This window comes from Semicossyphus pulcher, unplaced genomic scaffold (assembly GCF_022749685.1).
Source record: "Semicossyphus pulcher isolate SPU_LCO1_2020_fin unplaced genomic scaffold, fSemPul1.0.p SCAF_8, whole genome shotgun sequence".
Taxonomy (NCBI): Eukaryota; Metazoa; Chordata; class Actinopteri; order Labriformes; family Labridae; genus Semicossyphus; species Semicossyphus pulcher.
In genome coordinates this window covers 1,796,212-1,814,397 of record NW_027211759.1, presented here as the reverse complement: position 1 = coordinate 1,814,397, position 18,186 = coordinate 1,796,212, and the positions used below count along the sequence as shown (strand labels likewise).

The window sequence follows — 18,186 nt, the reverse complement described above, 5'->3', positions numbered from 1 at the left end:
GACAGAAAGGATCCCTACAGAGATAGACCTTTTTGTTACAGAGGAAGATGATTGTTTTAACCACACACAGACGTTACATCGCTCTCTGCAGACACACCAGACTCCATTGAGAAAAACACTGTTTTAAGCTCACAGAACATGGAAGTTACCGGTCTACTCACTGCATCGATGGGTTAGTTATTTTGTGACTTTAATCTGTTAACGGGTAAGTTTGGAGCCAACAGTTTTTTCATGCAACAGATATAACTGATGAGGGCCAGTCACAGGGCGCGTTCTGGTTAAAGGGTGCATCCGGTGTTTTCAAAAGCAGGCCCGATTTTTATACATTTAGGCTTCTAGAGGTACAAAACGTTTTGGTTGCTACAGCCAGCAGAAGCAAAACAGGTTGTTATATCTGCAATGGGATCTATGCATGGGAAGGGTTATTCTAAGTGTTTGACAGCGTTACAGAAAGGATCCCCACAGAGGTAGACCTTTTTGTTAACAAGAAACAGCTGTTATGTTACTCTCCTCAAAGCCACCAGACACCATGGGGGAAAAAAACAGTAATTTAACATTACAGAACAGGCGGTTGCTTATCTATCGCTGCCTCCATCAGTTAGTTATTTTGTGTTGTTGTCTGATTAGGGTGTTTTAAACATTTAATTCAGAAAACAATAACCTAAAAAACTAACAGGTTGAGGCAGCAGTAGACCAGCAACTCCTGTTTCCTGCAGGGTAAAATGAGTGTTTCTGTCAGTGGAGTCTGGTGGCTCTGAAGAGAGCCATGTAACAGCTCTTTGTGGTTAAAAACATGGATCTCACTCTTTCAGAGGACTTCTTCTAATGGGCACATTTGTCCCGAAGGATCACATTGCAGCTGTAACAGCCTGTAACAGGAAATCTACTGGAGCAATTCCAAATCTTTTGGTCTGTTTTCTCCTCTCTGACATTAGTTAGGTGTTTTTTAGCACCCTTTTCTTCCTCTCTAACATGTGCTAATAGTAAAACAATCTGTTTGGTGTTTGGGGACAACATATTGGTGTTAAATAAAATGTAATGGCCTTTTCAGTCTTACTGTTTTGTGTGTTTTTGGTGCCACTCAAATCTGAGTTCACTCAGAATCAGTTTGTTGTTTGTCTTGTGCAACACCTCCAACCTTTCTGTCTTTCCTGCAGTCATGTTCTGTATTTTCTCCTCATTACTACTATATAGAGAACAGTGTTCAGAGTACAGTCAAGGTTTACCATAATTAACTCTGTTTTTATTGTACTTCAGTGGTGTACAGCTGCAGTGTGTGTGTGTGTGTGTGTGTGTGTGTGTGTGTATGTGTGTGTGTGTGCGTGTGTGTGTGTGTGTGTGTGTGTGTGTGTGTGTGTACAGTAGACTGACAGAGACGGTGAGAGCAGGAGAATAAGAGCCCTCTTGGCTATTGGCTGACATTGACCCATGTGGGCGCCTCTGCCCACATAATGACATCTTCTGAGGTTCCCCGGCTCCAAACAGGAGGAGCACTGTAGGTGCTGAGCCGGCAGTTGCTATGCAACAGTTCGTTGCCGGCAGCATCCAGGTTGGACCTGAGCGGAGAGCAGCAGTCAGGCGGAGGAGGAGGTTTGAATGTGTGTTTGGAAAGCTGGAGGTTCAGCTGTGTTTCTGCAGACGAGCTGTCAGAGGATGTGATTATTTAAAGGCTTAATGAGGTCAGTGCAGCATCATGAAGAACAGTACAGATACAATCAAAGAAGCACAGGATGTAAATACAGTCAGACAAAAAGGGGTGAGATAAACAAACCGAACTGTCAATCATCTGTAATGTGTAAATGAACACGCACGCCGCTGTCAGAGTCAATGTGAAGCACAAAATCGAATCTGTGACCTGTGGAAATGTGGATCTTAAAGACGAGAAAGAAACATATTTTCAAGCCTCGCGCATGTTGCCACATTTTGTAAAATAAGTGACTAATACGTCTAAAAGTTTTGGAGTTGTTCCAGTAGATGTGTTCATCCTGCAGCAGTGAAACAGGCTGTAACGGCTGCAACATAATCCTTGATGGGTCAAAGGTCATCCACTAAAAGTTCTTGTTGTTTCCACTGACAGGCTCAGATTGTTCTTCTAAGTGTGTGACAACATGACAGAAAGGATCCCTACAGAGATAGACCTTTTTGTTACAGAGGAAGATGATTGTTTTAACCACACACAGACGTTACATCGCTCTCTGCACACACACCAGACTCCATTCAGAAAAACACTGATTTAAGCTCACAGAACATGGAAGTTACCGGTCTACTCACTGCATCGATGGGTTAGTTATTTTGTGACTTTAATCTGTTAACGGGTAAGTTTGGAGCCAACAGTTTTTTCATGCAACACACAATAACACAAAAAGATTGGTAAATGAAGCAGTTTGTGCAGGCTGGGTTACTGTTATGTCATTTACAGAGTTTGCACAGTTACAGCAGGGTTTCAAACTGGACATCATGACTCAGACATGCTGTTGTTGATGTAACACTCATCTATGTTTCCGTGGGACGCTGTTGGAGCTTGAGTGTAAAGTTTTAAACACAAAAACTCTCTCTGCATGTTTCGAGCTGTAAAGTGATCTCAGCTCATCTGAGAGTTTCGGTCTGAATCAGAAATCCACATCATATCCCGCCTGTGTGTCTGCGGCTGCCTCCGCCCGCCTCTCTCCAGGGTTTAATTAGTGCAGCTGAGCTCAGAGTGAATAATGCAGCACCTGAGCTCACCTGAGCGGGCCGAACAAGCAGAACCTACAACCACAGGGAGGCCGAGAGAGAGCACCGCCTACAGAGAGAGAGGGAGAGAGGGAGGGAGGGAGGGAGGGAGATGACTTCAGTGACATTAAAGCTTTTAATCTAAACACAAAGAGAAAAAAACACTTCAGTATGTGTGTAATGGGAATTGGACAACATGTATAATGTATGTAATATTCTAAAACATGAAAGTAGCTACTGTCAATGTTATAATTCCAGGGGAATGAAGGTATAAAGAGAGTACTTAATTTAACTTATTTTCTTTCTGCCTCTGGATTCATGAGAATCTTTTGTCTGTAGTTATGGCCGACGTCTTCTGTGTAACTGAGGGCTTCTTGATCTTCTGCAACATCAGTTTCTTTTCTCTCATCTGTTGTTTTTCTATTTGTATAACTGAAAATAAAAACATCTAGAAACATGAATGGAACTGTGGATGTTTTTTTAGTATTTCAGAGCATTAATTATGAAGTTGATTGAAGAAAAGCAAAACACTATCTGACAATTTACACGAGAAGAAAAGCAACAAGCGAGGACAAAATATTCTGACTGCAGGAAGATAAAGGCTGGGCTGTTACTGCCACCTTGTGGTCATTTTGTGGAACATATAAACCTCAGTTTGTACATGAACAGAATCCCTCAATCATCATCTGTGCAAAATGGGCAGATGCCTTCTTCTAGATCTCAAGGAAGAAAAACAATTTTCAGTTAACTGTGATTCAATAAGTTGATGTAATAGCCTTTTCATTCACTGAATATTTGGTTTGGAACAAACCACATGTCAGCCGTCCTTTTCCTCTAGAATAGATATTGGTTTAATATGTGGAAATGAATGACAAAGCAAAAGGCAAAACATTGATTTATGTTGTTAGTGTACCTCATGAAAATACTGTTTTAATGATATTTATGTAGGTTCCGTTCCGTGTATTTTATATTTATCTAAGTATAAATGTTTCTGCTGTTACTCTTTCAAATAGTTGTTTGACATCAAATCTTTTTTCTGACGCATAATCCTCCAAAACCCACCGTATTTTGACAGTGGTTTTGAACACTTGAATGCACCGTGTCGTTTCTGCGTTTACGTGAAGACCTTGAAGGCAGCATGAGAACATTTGCCAACCTCTGATTGGATCTTTAGCCGCTGTTTTGACCACGTGACACCGGAGATGGCCGCCAGCAGCGGAAGTAAAGATGGTATGTTAGCTATTTTTAACGTGTCAGTGGGTTTAATAAAGCTGTTTTGTGCTCTGAATAGATTCTGACATTGTAAATAAAAGTCAGAGTCTGTCAGAGAGAAAAAACAGAAAACGACTCAGCGTTTCATTTCATAATAGTTAGTTAAACAGCTAGCAGCTAGCCGCCTGTGCTAACAGGCTAACCCGCAACCTGCATGTTCGCTGTGTATGAGGTCGTTTACTGTAGTTAAGTTACCTGCTGGCTTTAAGCTACAAGTTCTAACACCTTTCATATCAAAGACATCTTCATCAATAATACAGTCAGCCATACTTGATCTTATACCAATCTTTATCAAACTCATTGTTAAGTGCGGAAAACGAAGGAAAAACCTTATTTTTATTTTAGCATTCCAGGATCCATTTTATTTAAAGCTGAATGAGTCTCTTTGTTTTCCCGTTTCTTTTTTACCTTTATTTTTATTTTCTTACACTCGCGCATTGTTTTTTTTACTTGTTTATTGTATTATTAAGCGCCCCGTCTTGTAACTTTGCGTCACATGAGATTCATAATCAAGAGTAGATGTAGATGTTCGATACCCAGCTTTAGGAAAGATAACGAACATCAGACAAACTAAAGGAGATTTTAATTTAGTGATTTGTTCCTTGTAGATAAACTTGTCACCTGGCAGACTTAGATGGAGTGTGTGTGTCAGTTTACCATAAGTTGTATTCCTCTCTCAGGTCAGGACAGTATCCTGGAGCCGCTGTGTTTTCCAGAGCCGCCTGCTGATGACACCAGTGCTCCCAGTCTGCAGTGCCCCAGTACAGAGCTGCTGGTGTGTCTGTTCTGCCCCGAGTCCGTCCCTCTGCAGCAGAAAGACGGCCTCCTCAAACACCTGCTGCTGGAGCACAAGCTGGTCATCGCCGACGTTAAGCTCATCGCAGACCTGCCAAAGTATGAACCCCCTGTCTCACGCTGTCTGCAGCTGGTCATCATGTTTAAAACTATCCAAGTGTATTAGAGGGAAATTCCAGTTTTCTCAAATCAGTAACCTTTGTTCTCATGGAATGTTTTAGCCACTGACAGGCTCAGAGTGTTATTCTAAGTGTCTGACAACATCACACAAAGGATCACACAAAGTTTCCTGTCCTCCATCAGGTACATGTTGTATTGGAAGGGCAGATTCCTGGAGCAACCGGTCACAGATTTCTGCAGCGTGATCAAGACAAACTCCACCGGGCCGATCGGTGAGTAGATTCTTACGTGAAGGGAATTGTGCTGTTTAAATTGTAATAAATCCACCAACAAATCTGTAAAACTGTGGCTCAACCATTTACAATGGGTAAAAAGTTATCCCCTAAAACATGCAGAGATACTGTAAATCTGAACAGAGCAAACAAACAGACAGCTACTGTTCCTGTAAGCGTTGTTCTGGTCGTTCTTCCAGAGAAGCAGGAGGACTACTTCCTTCTGTGTGACGTCCTTCCAGAGGACCGAATCCTCCGAGAGAGGCTGCAGCAGAAACGACTGGTGAGGATCTGACACCAGAACAAACATCGAACTCATCTCAGAACCGAAAACGTTTCACATTTCTGTTAATAAACACTTTTTCTCATATAAACATGTTCTGTGTGGAGACATGGTCCTACGGTGATTTCTGTCTTTAAGATCAGATTTTCTCTTCACTAAAACCAGAGACGGTGGTTCTCTCCATCCATGTGTCTTTTTTCCGCCTGTTTGTTGTATATGATATCACACCCCCGATAGGAGGTGGTGGTGGTGCTATTCTTCTTCTGTGGTATTTCCCTGACACTGTTGGTCCTCCACAGGAGGAGGTTCTGGAGCAGCAGCAGAAGGAGAGAGACGACAGCAGCTTCCATCGTCTCTGTATGTTCTGCAGCGAAGAGTTCTCTGGAAACAGGTAACTAACACATGATGTGAATCTGCATCTCCATCAGCTGGTGAGAGGCTGCAGGTGTTGGTCATATCTAAGCACTTTAAGAAGTTAGATGGCCCACATTTTAAAGTTTAAAACGTTTTATTGTAATGCTGAAAAATGTTTTGTTTACACTGAAACTTAACGTCAGAAATACTCAGCTCAGTCTCAGCTTTAAGCCCGTTGGTTCCTTCTTACATGTGTTACTATAACAAATGCTGACAGCATCGTGTTTTCAGGTCGTCTCTGCTGAACCACATGGCTCGAGAACATTCCTTCAGCATCGGCCTGCCGGACAACATCGTCTACTGCAACCAGTTTCTGGACACTCTGCAGAACAAACTGGACAAGTAAGACCTGACGCGGTGACAACAGATGAAATGTTTAGCTGAGTTTGAGATTTTAAGGCGAGTAAAGTGACTAAAAGTTTTAGAAATTGCTCCAGTATATCACCAGAAATAACGGTTACATCGCTCTCTTCAAAGCCACCAGACTCCATTGACAAAAACAGCCATTTAACCCTTGAGAAGACAGGAGTTGGTGGTCCACAGCTGCCTCAACCAGTTAGTTTGTTTGTGCAATTGTGTGACTTTGGAGTATAAAATGGTTAGTTTGCATCCAACACATTATTTGTGAAACACTCAATAATATGAAAACTAACTAACCGATAGATGCAGCAGTAGATAACCTCCTCCTGAGTTAAATGACTGTTTTTGTCAATGGAGTCTGGTGATTTGGACAAGAGCGACGTAGCAGCCTCTTCTGGTTAGAAAAGCATCTTTCTCTTTGACAACATTTCAGAAAGGATCCACACAGATGTAAACCCTGTCGTTAGACACTAAGAAAAACAATCTGGACCTGCTTCAGTCGGACTCATTTGCCCCCAATGATTTTGTTTCACGGCTGCCGGCTGAAGAAATCTACTGGAGAAGTTTCATACTTTTTGTAGCTGTTTAAAAGTAGGGCCCAGATACAGGAAGTTCCCTTTAACGCTGACTGTGTTATGATGTCTGCCTGTCAGTCTGCAGTGTTTGTACTGTGAGAAAACCTTCAGAGATAAAACCACACTGAAGGATCACATGAGGAAGAAAGCTCACCGCCGCATCAACGCCACCAACCGAGAATACGACCGCTTCTACGTCATCAACTACCTGGTAACACCTCCACACACTTAGCTCAAGTCAGAATATGTGTTGATAGTTTGAATGGCAAGTCACATATACATCAGATCACTGCAGAAACAGCAGATACGTTCAGCACCTATCATCAGTCTCACATGTCGTTTCTGCATTAATACATGTTGGGTGGAGTCTCCTGTAGTGATGGATGTCTCTGCCGTCTCTCCTTCAGGAGCTGGGGAAGACCTGGGAGGAGGTGCAGAGTGAGGACGACCGTGAGCTGGTGGACGACGAGGACGAGTAAGTGTCTTTGGGAGGGACATCAGTCTACGTGACGTCCTCAGAGGAAGCTTTGAGTTTAAAGTGACCCCACTTAATACCTGCTGTGATTCTCATCAGCCGTCTGACACCTCTGTTTGGTCCACAGCGATTGGTCGGACTGGCAGGCTCATCCCGTCTCTGCGGTGTGTCTGTTCTGTGATCATCAGTCAGAGACGATGGAGCAGATCTACACACACCTGAAGGTACAGCAGCAGAAAGCTTCTGCTTAATGTGCCTGAATGAATTATGATGTACCACAGAGCTGCTGAGAAGGTTAACAGCTACAGGCCCGGATTAGACTGACAGCATGGAGATAATTCATCTTGTTTATTTATTGTCCTACCTGTTTTTTAGGACATTCATGGCTTTGATCTCCATAAACTGAGGACAGAGCTCAGTAAGTAAAACCACAAATACAAACATCCAGCTGCATCATCTTTAGAAACATCACAGACATCAAACGAATCTGGAGTCACGATACGTATAAAGATAACGTCCCGCTCTGCTCAGATCTCAGGTTCTACCAGCAGGTCAAACTGGTGAACTTCATCCGCCGTCAGATCCACCAGAGCCGCTGCTACGGCTGCCAGGAGAAGTTCCAGTCCAGAGACGACGTCCTGCGTCACATCGAGGCCGAAGGTCACGTGATGCAGCTGCCGGACATGTCGACCTGGAACCAGCCGCAGTGAGTTCAGCAGCTGAGCTTTTCATCTTCATGCTTGTGTTTTATTCTGGGTAGCAGCACCTTTGGTCACACTTTTCATGAGGCATAAGTGACAGTTTGTGTGAGTGGGACACCAGTGAGGGATAACCTTCTCTCAGCGTGCATTGCTGCCTGGTGTGAAGAAAAAGCTGCCACTAGGGGGCAGTGCTAACATGTAGCTTTAAGCTCTTGGTTTAACCCCTGACCTCGATCTCTCATCAGGTATTACTTCCCCACGTATGAGAACGACGCCCTCCTCTGTACGCTGTCTGACAGCGACGGAGATGACAGTGACGAGGCATTTCACGGCGAGGACGTCCCGGTTATCGCAGAGGACATCTCAAACCTCAGAGCGCTGAAACAGACGAGCGTCCTCAACCAGCTGCTGAAGAACAGAAGCTCCTGCAGCTAGGACCGTGCATGGTTGTTGGACAGTCCTCTGAACAGACAGTTAAAATCTGAGCGGGCTGAACGAAGCTGACTAAAGATGATCCTGAGATATTTGCTGGATCTGTCAGATGGAATCAAGATGAACTTTATAGCACTTAAGCCCCCCTCTGCGAAAAGCAAACAGTAACACCAATAATGCTCCCTGAACATGAACTCTACAAGCCGTGCAGACTCAGCAGCTCAGATGATCCTAATTTCCATCCAAAGAATAAAGATTCACTCACACACGTTGCTCTGGATTATAAAGTTTATTTCTTAAAGTAAAAATTGTTTTTTTTTGGTAAATTCAGAAGTTTTGCTCAATGAAAGAAGAAAAGCCTGAGCTGTGACACGTCACACGAGAGACACAGAAGGTTAAAGGTCAAAAATCATCTTCCAGTTTGTCTGTTAAACCTGTTAAACCTGACCTGAACACAGAATGCCTCATGGCTACAAATCAGGCCAATGACTTCTGGAGAAACAGTAAAAGTAACTGCACTGCACCGCCAGTCCAGTAGGTGGCGGTAACGCACCTTTAAGCTGGTTTGCGAGCCGCCATTGAAACTCAAAGAAGAAGAAGGTATCGTCTCTGTAGGGATCCTTTCTGTACACTTAGAATAACAATCTGAGCCTGTCAGTGGAAACAACAAGAACTTTAGTGGACGACCTTTTTGCGTTACATAAGTACATTGCAGCCATGACAGCCTGTGTCATGGCTGCCGGCTGAAGCAGTCTGCTGGAGCAATAACAAACCTTTTTGTACCTGTTAGTCATTCAGACCCTGAATGTGGGCCCAGGTTTAGATAAGCGTTTGTGTTGCAGCTGACGGGATCCACCTCCACTTTAAAGTCTACTTTGCTGTCTTGTTGTTCTTCGCCGGTCCGATGTTCTGCGTTGCTTTTCCGAGTGAAACCTGCCGTATGGTGGAGCCGAACTGCAGCGTGCTCAGCGTCTCCGCCTCGTCCTTACAGTCTGGACTCACGTTCACAAACACGCAGCACTGCAGAGAAACCAGGTAACTGTGTTCATTAGAAGGATCTGTGGAGCTTACACGCAGCTTGTACCTGGTTTCACTTGTTAATGAACAGACAGAAAGGTCGCACAGCGTCTCGAAAGGTTCCTCTGTTGTAAAAGAAACTCACTGTTAGCTTTTGAACACACTGGTTTAGGTGCTTACCTTAGCGTCTCCGCTGAGGCAGGGCTGCAGGAGGTGGGTGAGTTTAGAGTTCCTGAACGGGATGTGGAGGGCGTTACACTTCAGAGCGCTGAACACCTGAAGGAGAGACAACAGCGGCCTTCAGTCGCAGTCTATGGTCTGAGGACTACCTGCAGTGTCACCATTATAATGACACGTTTTCAGACTATAAGGTATCTGACACTTAAGAGTAAGAACAGCTCTGGTAACAGACCAGGTGAGCCCTCGGTGTGTCTCTGTACCTGTCCGAGTGCAGTCAGAGATTTGTTGATGGCGGCGGCCTCCACCAGCCTCTGACCTTCCGCTTCCGTCTTGGAGATTCGTTCAGATCCGGCGAGATCACACAGCGTCAGAGTACCTCGAGACGTCTGTCCTGACACCCCGTCTGAGCCCTCCACCTCCAGCGCCACCACCAGGTGAGAGCGAGAGCTGAGGAGGAAGAAGATGACACCATATCACTCCAAATTTGGTCAATATTTAATTAGTAAAATTTCTTTAGCATGACTGTAAATAAAGATGGCCGACGCGTCTCCACCTCAATCCCCCCGGCGCGGGCGCTGCAGACTTTATACAGTCTGTGGCGAGCACTGGAGCTGTACCTCTGCGTGTTCATCTTGGTCGAGGCGATCTTGCGGTTCTTTTCTCCCGTCTCCATGACGTTGAGGATGTCTGACTCGGTCTGGACCTGGATCTGGGTCAGTCCTGGGACGGACACAGACTTCCCCTGGACTCTGATGTCCAGAGAGGCGCCGGGGCTTTTTGTCAACAGGTCGTTCAAAGTGTCGTTATAAATCTCCAACATGGAAATCTGAAAATGATTCATTGGATCGCTCGGTTTTATTATTGTTTCTTCACTTCATTATGAAGCACTTTGAGCTATTCTACCTGTGTGAAAGGTGTTCTATACTTTACTTTTATTACAGGAGAGAAACACAGGTAAATATAAATAAGTCTATCTTGGTCTGGAGTGCACCTGTAATAATATTATAGGATTATTGTGTCTTTCCTGCAGCTTCAACTGGAATCTAACAAACCTTCAGAGTGTAGGAGACCTTCTCTTTGTCAGCACAGATGCGTAGCAGTTCTCTGATAGACCTGAAAAACACACACACACACACACACACACACACACACACACACACACACACACACACACACACACGTTACAGTCAGTATGTAACTTTGTAAGCAGCGTTTATGTAACAGGAGACGTGTTGTTGTTCGTGTCTCTGACAGGAAACTGGAGCTCTCTGTGTAAACTGACTCTCTCTGTCCGTGTCTTCGTCTCATCACATATTGATGGACGGTTGTCAGGTGACACCTCTCATAACGACACGCAGTTAGTCTCATTTGGCCCCTGACAGCAGGGCATTGTTCCAGGGAGGTAACAACCTGCTGAGGGATCAGAGAGGTCGATAAAAGCTCCGACCTCTACACAGACTGAACCCCTCAGAGGTAACTCACCACATGAAGACATGAACGTTCATGTTGGCTCTGTTCATGCCGATACATCCGAGGACCCCCTCTCACACCTACAGATTGTACAATGACTGAGTATCTCTCAGGGTCACATCTAGATCCTGTTGGGATGATTTCCCATCATGCTGCTGGTGGAAATGTACAAGACGAAGAACAAACAATGGAGCAGAAACTGCTCCTCTGTGTGTGCAGAGGTTTGTGCTTTCTGCGAGGATTAGGTGGGTTAGCACAGGGGTCTCCAACAGGTAGCTCAAGAGCTACAGGTAGCTCGCAGCGATGTGATGCAGGTAGCAGACCCCTGGGTTAGCATTTTGTGTAGCAGGCAGCTAGCTTCCTCCCTGCTTCAAACTTTCACAGGAGCTAAACAACATCACGCTAACATCATATGCTAACAACAAGCGAGCATCCAACTCTGGCGTCACATTCGGTGAGGACACGGTGACAGCAGCCGTCCCTGGAGTCTCCTCCATGTTGTCCACCAGGTGTTGTCCACTTCTACCCACCTCTCTCTCTCTCTCTCTCTCTCTCTCTCTCTCTCTCTCTCTCTCTCTCTCTCTCTCTCTCTCTCTCTCTCTCTCTCCCCCTCTTTCTTTCTCTCCCCGTCCCACCTCACTACGAGTCTGGTTCTGCTCGAGGTTTCCGTAGTTTTCTTGCTCATGGTGGATTCATGTTGGGTCTCTGTAAATACTGGGACAGATTTTTATGACCACCTTACACCAAAGGATCAGGTCGACTTGAGGGTCAAAACTCTCCTGGTTTGATTCCAATATTCACCAGAAATGCCCCAAAACACCATCATGAATTTATGACAGACAGGAGCAGCTAATCTTTTGCATTCAGCGGATGTGTACGGAAGCAGGGAGCAGAATGAGTTTCCTGTAGCTCAACCACAAAACTATTGTGAGTGCATTTAATGATTCAGTGTACAATCTAGTCTGTGTTTCTTCTTCTCTGGTGCGAAATGGTGCGAGTAGAAAGAAGAAGGAACTTTACATTCTTGCTCTGTGTTTGAATGAGCGCAGGGTTTCCCCATAACACGAGTCACCTGAAGTGTCTCACCTGAAAATGGCGGCCTTGAGATGATGACTGCTTAAAATATCTGTCACTCTCAAATGTGAGGACTGAACAGCTCTGACCTGATGTTGACTCCGGGGTTCTCCTTGCTGCCCATCATGGTGTACGTCTTCCCCGAGCCTGTTTGCCCGTAGGCCAATATGCAGACGTTATATCCATCCACACAGGAAGTTATCACGGGCAGAGTTCCTGCGAACACGTCGTCCTGCAGAGAGAGGACGAAGACGAGGAGATTTAAGTGTTCTTCCGTTCTTATTGGTGCTCTTATTTAATGTCGTACACACTTCCTGATCCTGACAGAGGCTCAGGAGGATCCCAGCACAACGTGTTGCTTAGATAACATGAGGCATTATGTGTAATTAAATAAGGTTAAACAAATACATTAAAAACCAATCAGGTTAAATAGACGGCTGCTCTGTGAAGGCCCAGAGCTCGTTAGGATCTGCAGCTCATTAAGGGCCAACAGCTCGTTAAGACCGTCCCTGCAGGCTCGTTCAAACACATTGACTTAATAACACAGTGTGATGTATTCCTGCATGCTGTTAAACACCTGAGCAGACACCTGGTTCACCTTGTAGAGTCATATCTCAGATAGTGAACAGTGCGCCTGCTGCCTCCACTGTTAATGCTAAGCTAGGCTAATTATATCTTACCAATGGCTCGATTACAGAGACGACATTACGAGTGTAAATCATTATCGCACTAAGAAGAGTTTCTAACCTCGATCTGAGGAGGTCATAGCACGGTGAACATGTGCAGGGTTATAATATAAGCTAATATGATACATCATGCTAGCAGCTCTGTGAGGCTGCACCTACACCTGTCTGTGCTCTGAGCTACATGCTAACATTAGCATTTACTGTGACAACTTTTGTTTGTCAGGTACGATGTTTACAATCTTAGCCTGTTAGCATGCTAACATTAGCTAATTCAGGCAAAGAACAGCTGCAGGAATGTGGACAGCTTTGCAGGTATGACACGTGTGCACCACACTTCAAAGCAATCCATCCAATAGTTGTTGAGATGTTTCACTTAAAACCACACGCTAAGTTCATCCTGTGGTGCTCAAAGAAAAGTCAAAGGTGCCCCAACGTGGGATTCGTCCACTGATCATAAAGTTTGTACAAGTTGAATGGCAGTCCACATAGTCACAGTCAACATATTTTGGGCATCTGGACTTCCTCAAGATGGCAGCATAGGTTTTCCAGCCGCACAGCAGCCAGGTAACCTTTTGACGAGGAGTGAAAGAGCCCGCCGTTCAATGTGTAAAAGTCCACTTGGCTTATTGTTGTAGCCCAAACATTGTCCCACATCTCACCATGTAGCTGCGGTGCCTGATCTTAACCAAGTATGTGGTTGATGTTGTGAAATGGTCACGGTTCTGTTAGGTGTAAGCACCTTCACTTATTGGTTATGTTAAGGTAAAGACCTGCTTTTGCTGGAACAGAAGTCCGTGTGGACGGTTATACTGCATGCAGAAAGCAGCTCCCTGTCAGAGAGCCGACAAACTGTGAGGCAACGTGTACCTGCCAATCACAGTCAATCAACAGATTCCTAAATGTTGAACAGCTCCAGGTGGGTCCTTACCTGTGTGCTGCTCTGAGGGTAGACCTTGTCAAACTGGAACTTCTTCCTGCTCCCCTTCTGGACGACCACCACCTCCTGGTCGTCCGTTTTCTCCAGACAGGATGTGTTGGTGGAGCTCTTCCTGCAGCGACAGAACACCCGGATGTTCCCCTGCAGCTCCAGCAGCTTGTTGTACAGGCTCTTCCTCTCCACCGCCTCCTTCCTGTAGAGGGATCTCAGCTCCTCCACCTCCCCGGCTGCCTCCTGCTCCCCCTGGGCCAGCTTACCCATCGCGCCCTTCAGCTGCTCCAGCTGGTTCTTCATGTCGGCCAGCGCCTGGCGCACCGTGGAGCGAAGCTGCTTGTTGGAGACGTTGAGCTCACGGGTCAGCTGGCTCACCTGGCGGAGCAGGTCTGGTTCCACGGCGGGCTTGGTGATGGTTTTGGCAGGCGGGACAGCGGGAGCTCGGCAGTGCAGGAGGGATCGGATCTTCTCTCGTGCTTCCTGCTGGTCTGCCTCCAGCTCGGCCAGCTTCTGGTTCAGGTGCTGGACGACTTCAGTGAGGTAGCGCACTTCCCTCGCCAGGTAGCTGTTCCTCTGGAAAAGATTGTCCACCTCCTTCTCTTTGGTCTGAAGCTTCTGCCTCAGATCCTCGATGACCCGGTCCCGCTCCAGGAGGGCTCTGCAGGGTTAAAGGGAGACGTTTTGTGATGAGTTTAATGGAGCAGCTCCTGCTTTTAAGAGAGGGAGCTCATGATGGGTGACCTGTGCACAACCTGGACCCACTGAGGGGTTTTGGATGAACTGTTTCTCACTGAGCGTTAAAAGCTGAAGCTCAGCTCCAGACCTCTGAGTCACCACATATGAAAAGGTTGTGTTGTGTTCAATCAAGGCTACATGCATGGAAAGAGAGATGACCTGACTCAGCTTGATATATACTCTTTGTAAAGATCGAAGAACATTAAAGTTGTTTTTCATGAAACTGGTCTCTCATGGTTGTACTTTGCGTCCTGCTGGAATCAGTTTGATTCTAATCGTGTGTTAGCTGCAGACCTGAAGGAGTTGAGGTCGGTGTAGTTGTGATCTCCACCCGGAGGAGCCTGCAGGAGGATTTCTCCAAACATGGTGAGGTAGAGGGAGATGACCTCGTCAGGGTCGTAGTTACACTGCCGGAGTGCTGCCGTGATCTCCTTCTGGTCCACCAGGCCGGGCAGGGTGGACTGAAACACAATCAAACATGAAGTCCAATATTTTAAACCTGAATATTTTGGGTTCTAAATTATCAGCAGGTTGAAACAGTTTTGGAACTGCTCCAGCAGACTACTTTAGTCTTAAGTTCATCCACTGAAAGTTCTTGTTTCTGACAGGCTCAGATGTTATTCTAAGAGTCTGATCATCCCGAGGAAGACGCACAGAGTCTTCCTCAGAGTCTTCCTCACCATCACTCTTTGGACTCGATCTTTGACAAACTCGACATTTATCTCCCACTGCAGCGGCAGCAGCAGCCAGAGACCCGAGTGAGGATCCCAGAACCTGCAGACGTTCACCCTCTCCTGGAAAACAGCAGAACAAGAAGAGAGAGCAGAACTATTGTAAGAAATGAGTGTTAGAAAACAGTCAGCATGTTGTTCCTGCAGAGCCACCAGCTCTTCTCACCTCGAACATGTAGGTCATGACGGTCCCTTTGCCCTGGATGTAGATGCTGCCTGTGCGGTCGTCCTCCCTGACCGCCGGCTGGCTGCTGGCTGGAGTCTGCAGCTGACTGTAGCCCTGAGGGAGGAAACACAGATCACTGATTGTGATGCACGGCAGCTGGATTGTACTCTGCAGTGAAAGTTTAATCCGACAGACCTCATTGTTAGCGCAGATGAAATGTCCCTGACTGTACCACTCCTTTGGAAACGGCTGCAGTTTCTGGTGAAGACGAACAAAACTGACTTCATCCAGAAAAACACAAACAGAAGTTTGATCTCAGAGCAGCTGATCTTACCTGCGCCTCGTCGACATACACTCTGTTCCCGTGGTGGTTGAAGCAGCTGTAGAGCGTCCCGTTGTTGTGGAGGAAACTCTCGAAATCCAAAGACACTTCTTCACTTTCTGCCACAGTTTCCTGACGACAGTTTACAGAACAGGCGCCGTTAGAGCTGAACCCCGTCTTCAGATGTTTACACTTTCCTTTTTAGTAACCGGGGTCATTTTTAAAGCTCTGGTGCAGATTTTCTTCCAGCTAAATATTCCGTTCTATGCTGAATTTGTTCATAGACTGGGCCATCTTGTTTTTTTTAAAGCAGAAGTGACCACAACAGGACGAGAGTGGAGGCGGACAGGAGCGAGGTAACGTAATGCTAGCTTGGTTAGCAAGACATTTAGTAATTCAAGATAAAAGCAACTGTGATATTGAATGTGGTGTTTTTTTGTGAGTAAACAACAGCTGACTCGTCAGAGTGTCTTTTAGTGCAACCAAACACAGAAGACATTTTTCTTGTTGTCGTCGCTGTGGTAGCGACTTGTCAATCACAGGTAGCCCCGCCCTAAATCCTCCCCTGTTTTCTGGTCTACTTGACTCTAATGTCCGCCGGTCCTGCCTTGGTAAACACTAAAATGTCTTAATCATTGTTTGAATTGTCACAAAAGGTGTCTCAGACCATGAGCTATGGTGGCCCTGAAGGTCAAAACAAAACCACATTTCAGAAGCACGTGAAATGTTTTGTTTTATCAAATGTTGAATTTTGACCTTCAGGGCCACCATACTTAACTGTATTTAATGAGTCGACAATCATTTTACAGCCATGAGATTTATTTGATTTTGTCTTTCTCTTGTTATTTATGACCCAGAAGTAACCATGTGACCATATTTGGACTTAAAGGTGGAGCTAGAGAGGAGTGAAGTTTCAGCAAACGCTAAGTTATCAAAGTCTACACTCAAGGCTAATTCATTAGCTGGCTAATTAGCTAATTAGCAACAGTGTTTCCCACGTGACGGTCTATTTGGTCGCTGACGTAAGTTGTTAATTCATAATTTTCAATATCTTTTATAATCATCTGGTGAGAGGGTGGAGCTGGACAGGAGCAACGGGTTATCAGCTAATGCTAGGGCTAGCTTGGTTAGCAAGGTGGATCCAGAATTCCAGGTAACTGATATATTTTAAAAAGAAAGCAAGAAAACAGGATTTAAACTTCCTGTAGAGTACAGCTGACTGCTCAAAGGGTCTCTTTGTACAACCAAAGATATCTTTCAGGTCACCATGTTAGCGTCCATCACAGGTGGCCCCGCCCTAAAGCATCACCTGCTTTACTTATTCATACTGAAATGCAAAATAAGCATTAACATAGTAATATGACAGATATGAATACTTGTTGACAGACTTGGATGATAGCTGTAATATAAGCAGCTTTGTTACGATGAAACGATTCATTATCGATGTTTTAAAAAGCTGCTCACAGAAACAAGAGCTGGACTCAGGACCGTCTGTGTTGTTTCTTCTTCCTCCTCCTCTTCTTTTTCCTTTTCTTTTCCTTTTCCTTTTTCTTTTTCTTTGTCTTCTTCTTTTTCTTTGTCTTCTTCTCTTACTTTGTCTTCTCCCTCCTCTGTCTGTGTGTTGATCTCTTCACTCTTTACAGACTGAATTTCCAAAGTGTGACTTTCGGGCTTCGCTGCTTCGTCCTCGGCCTGAAACACAAAAGAGACGTCATCATAGGTTTGACTCCTGTAAAAGCAGCAGGACTGCACTGTAACATAGTGTTACAGGCGAACGTCTTGCACTCAGTTATAAGCATCAAAATATACTTAAAGTGCAGATAAAAGTTCTGATTCTGCAGAATAATAATGTTTATTATATTTGATTGTTTTATTATTATTGATGCATCGATGTGTTCACCACTTTGATGTTTGCAGCCTGTAAAGGTTGAGCTTATTAAAGGTGAAGCTGCTCAGCTGAAAATGTAACAAGTGATCATTTATCAGTTGGTTTATTTTTTGTATTTGTAATCTGAACGTGCAAAGTAACAAGTCAAGGAGAAGGTACAATACAATGTGACTGATAATGATATGAATGATAATATGAGAAACTAAAAGATCTTCTTCTTCATGTTTCATATAAAATAAACACTCACCTGCAGGGTGGTGTCGCTCCGCCCCGCAGGTGTGGAGGCCCTGGGGGCTTCACGCTCAGCCTCCCCGGCTTCCTGCCTCTCTGGCCGGGGTACTTCAGTGACGGACGCCCCGCTGCCCATCCTGACATCTGCAGACAGACACACACAGAGAAACCTGCAGAGAGAGAGAGAGAAGGACAGGCCCGGCAGTGACGTCAGTGAGACAGGTGAGAACAGGTGCAATTTGACACACCTGTCAGCGTGACAAAGAGGCTGTTATGTCACGGCAACAACAATTACACAGTAAAACACTACGAATGAAACACGTGAATAAACTGAATGATCTGAA

The 18,186-nt window shown here is 45.2% G+C and overlaps 2 protein-coding genes across 3 annotated transcripts; one reads left to right on the top strand and one right to left on the bottom strand.

Moving 5' to 3' along the window:
- The first annotated feature begins 3,904 nt into the window (after positions 1-3,904).
- Positions 3,905-8,675, top strand: znf277 (zinc finger protein 277). 2 transcript variants are annotated; one of them, XM_069686824.1, is made up of 12 exons: positions 3,905-3,942; positions 4,665-4,878; positions 5,083-5,171; positions 5,372-5,454; positions 5,754-5,845; positions 6,100-6,210; positions 6,882-7,014; positions 7,211-7,278; positions 7,406-7,502; positions 7,654-7,696; positions 7,810-7,984; positions 8,225-8,675. In XM_069686824.1, exons 1-12 carry the CDS (start codon positions 3,915-3,917, stop codon positions 8,412-8,414), a joined length of 1,323 nt encoding a protein of 440 aa, XP_069542925.1. In that variant the 5' UTR covers positions 3,905-3,914; the 3' UTR covers positions 8,415-8,675. The 2 variants fall into 2 exon arrangements, with proteins under 2 accessions (XP_069542925.1, XP_069542926.1); XM_069686825.1 differs by having other exon boundaries at positions 7,830-7,984; positions 8,225-8,326.
- Positions 8,676-9,281: 606 nt separating this feature from the next.
- LOC138612615 (uncharacterized) lies at positions 9,282-17,978 on the bottom strand. The gene is made up of 13 exons (XM_069685976.1): positions 17,859-17,978; positions 17,317-17,415; positions 15,736-15,855; positions 15,402-15,515; positions 15,185-15,298; positions 14,799-14,965; positions 13,767-14,427; positions 12,242-12,384; positions 10,661-10,721; positions 10,226-10,434; positions 9,869-10,055; positions 9,609-9,704; positions 9,282-9,431 (listed from the first exon to the last, which is right to left on the bottom strand). Exons 1-13 carry the CDS (start codon positions 17,976-17,978, stop codon positions 9,282-9,284), a joined length of 2,241 nt encoding a protein of 746 aa, XP_069542077.1.
- Between the last annotated feature and the right edge of the window lie 208 nt (positions 17,979-18,186).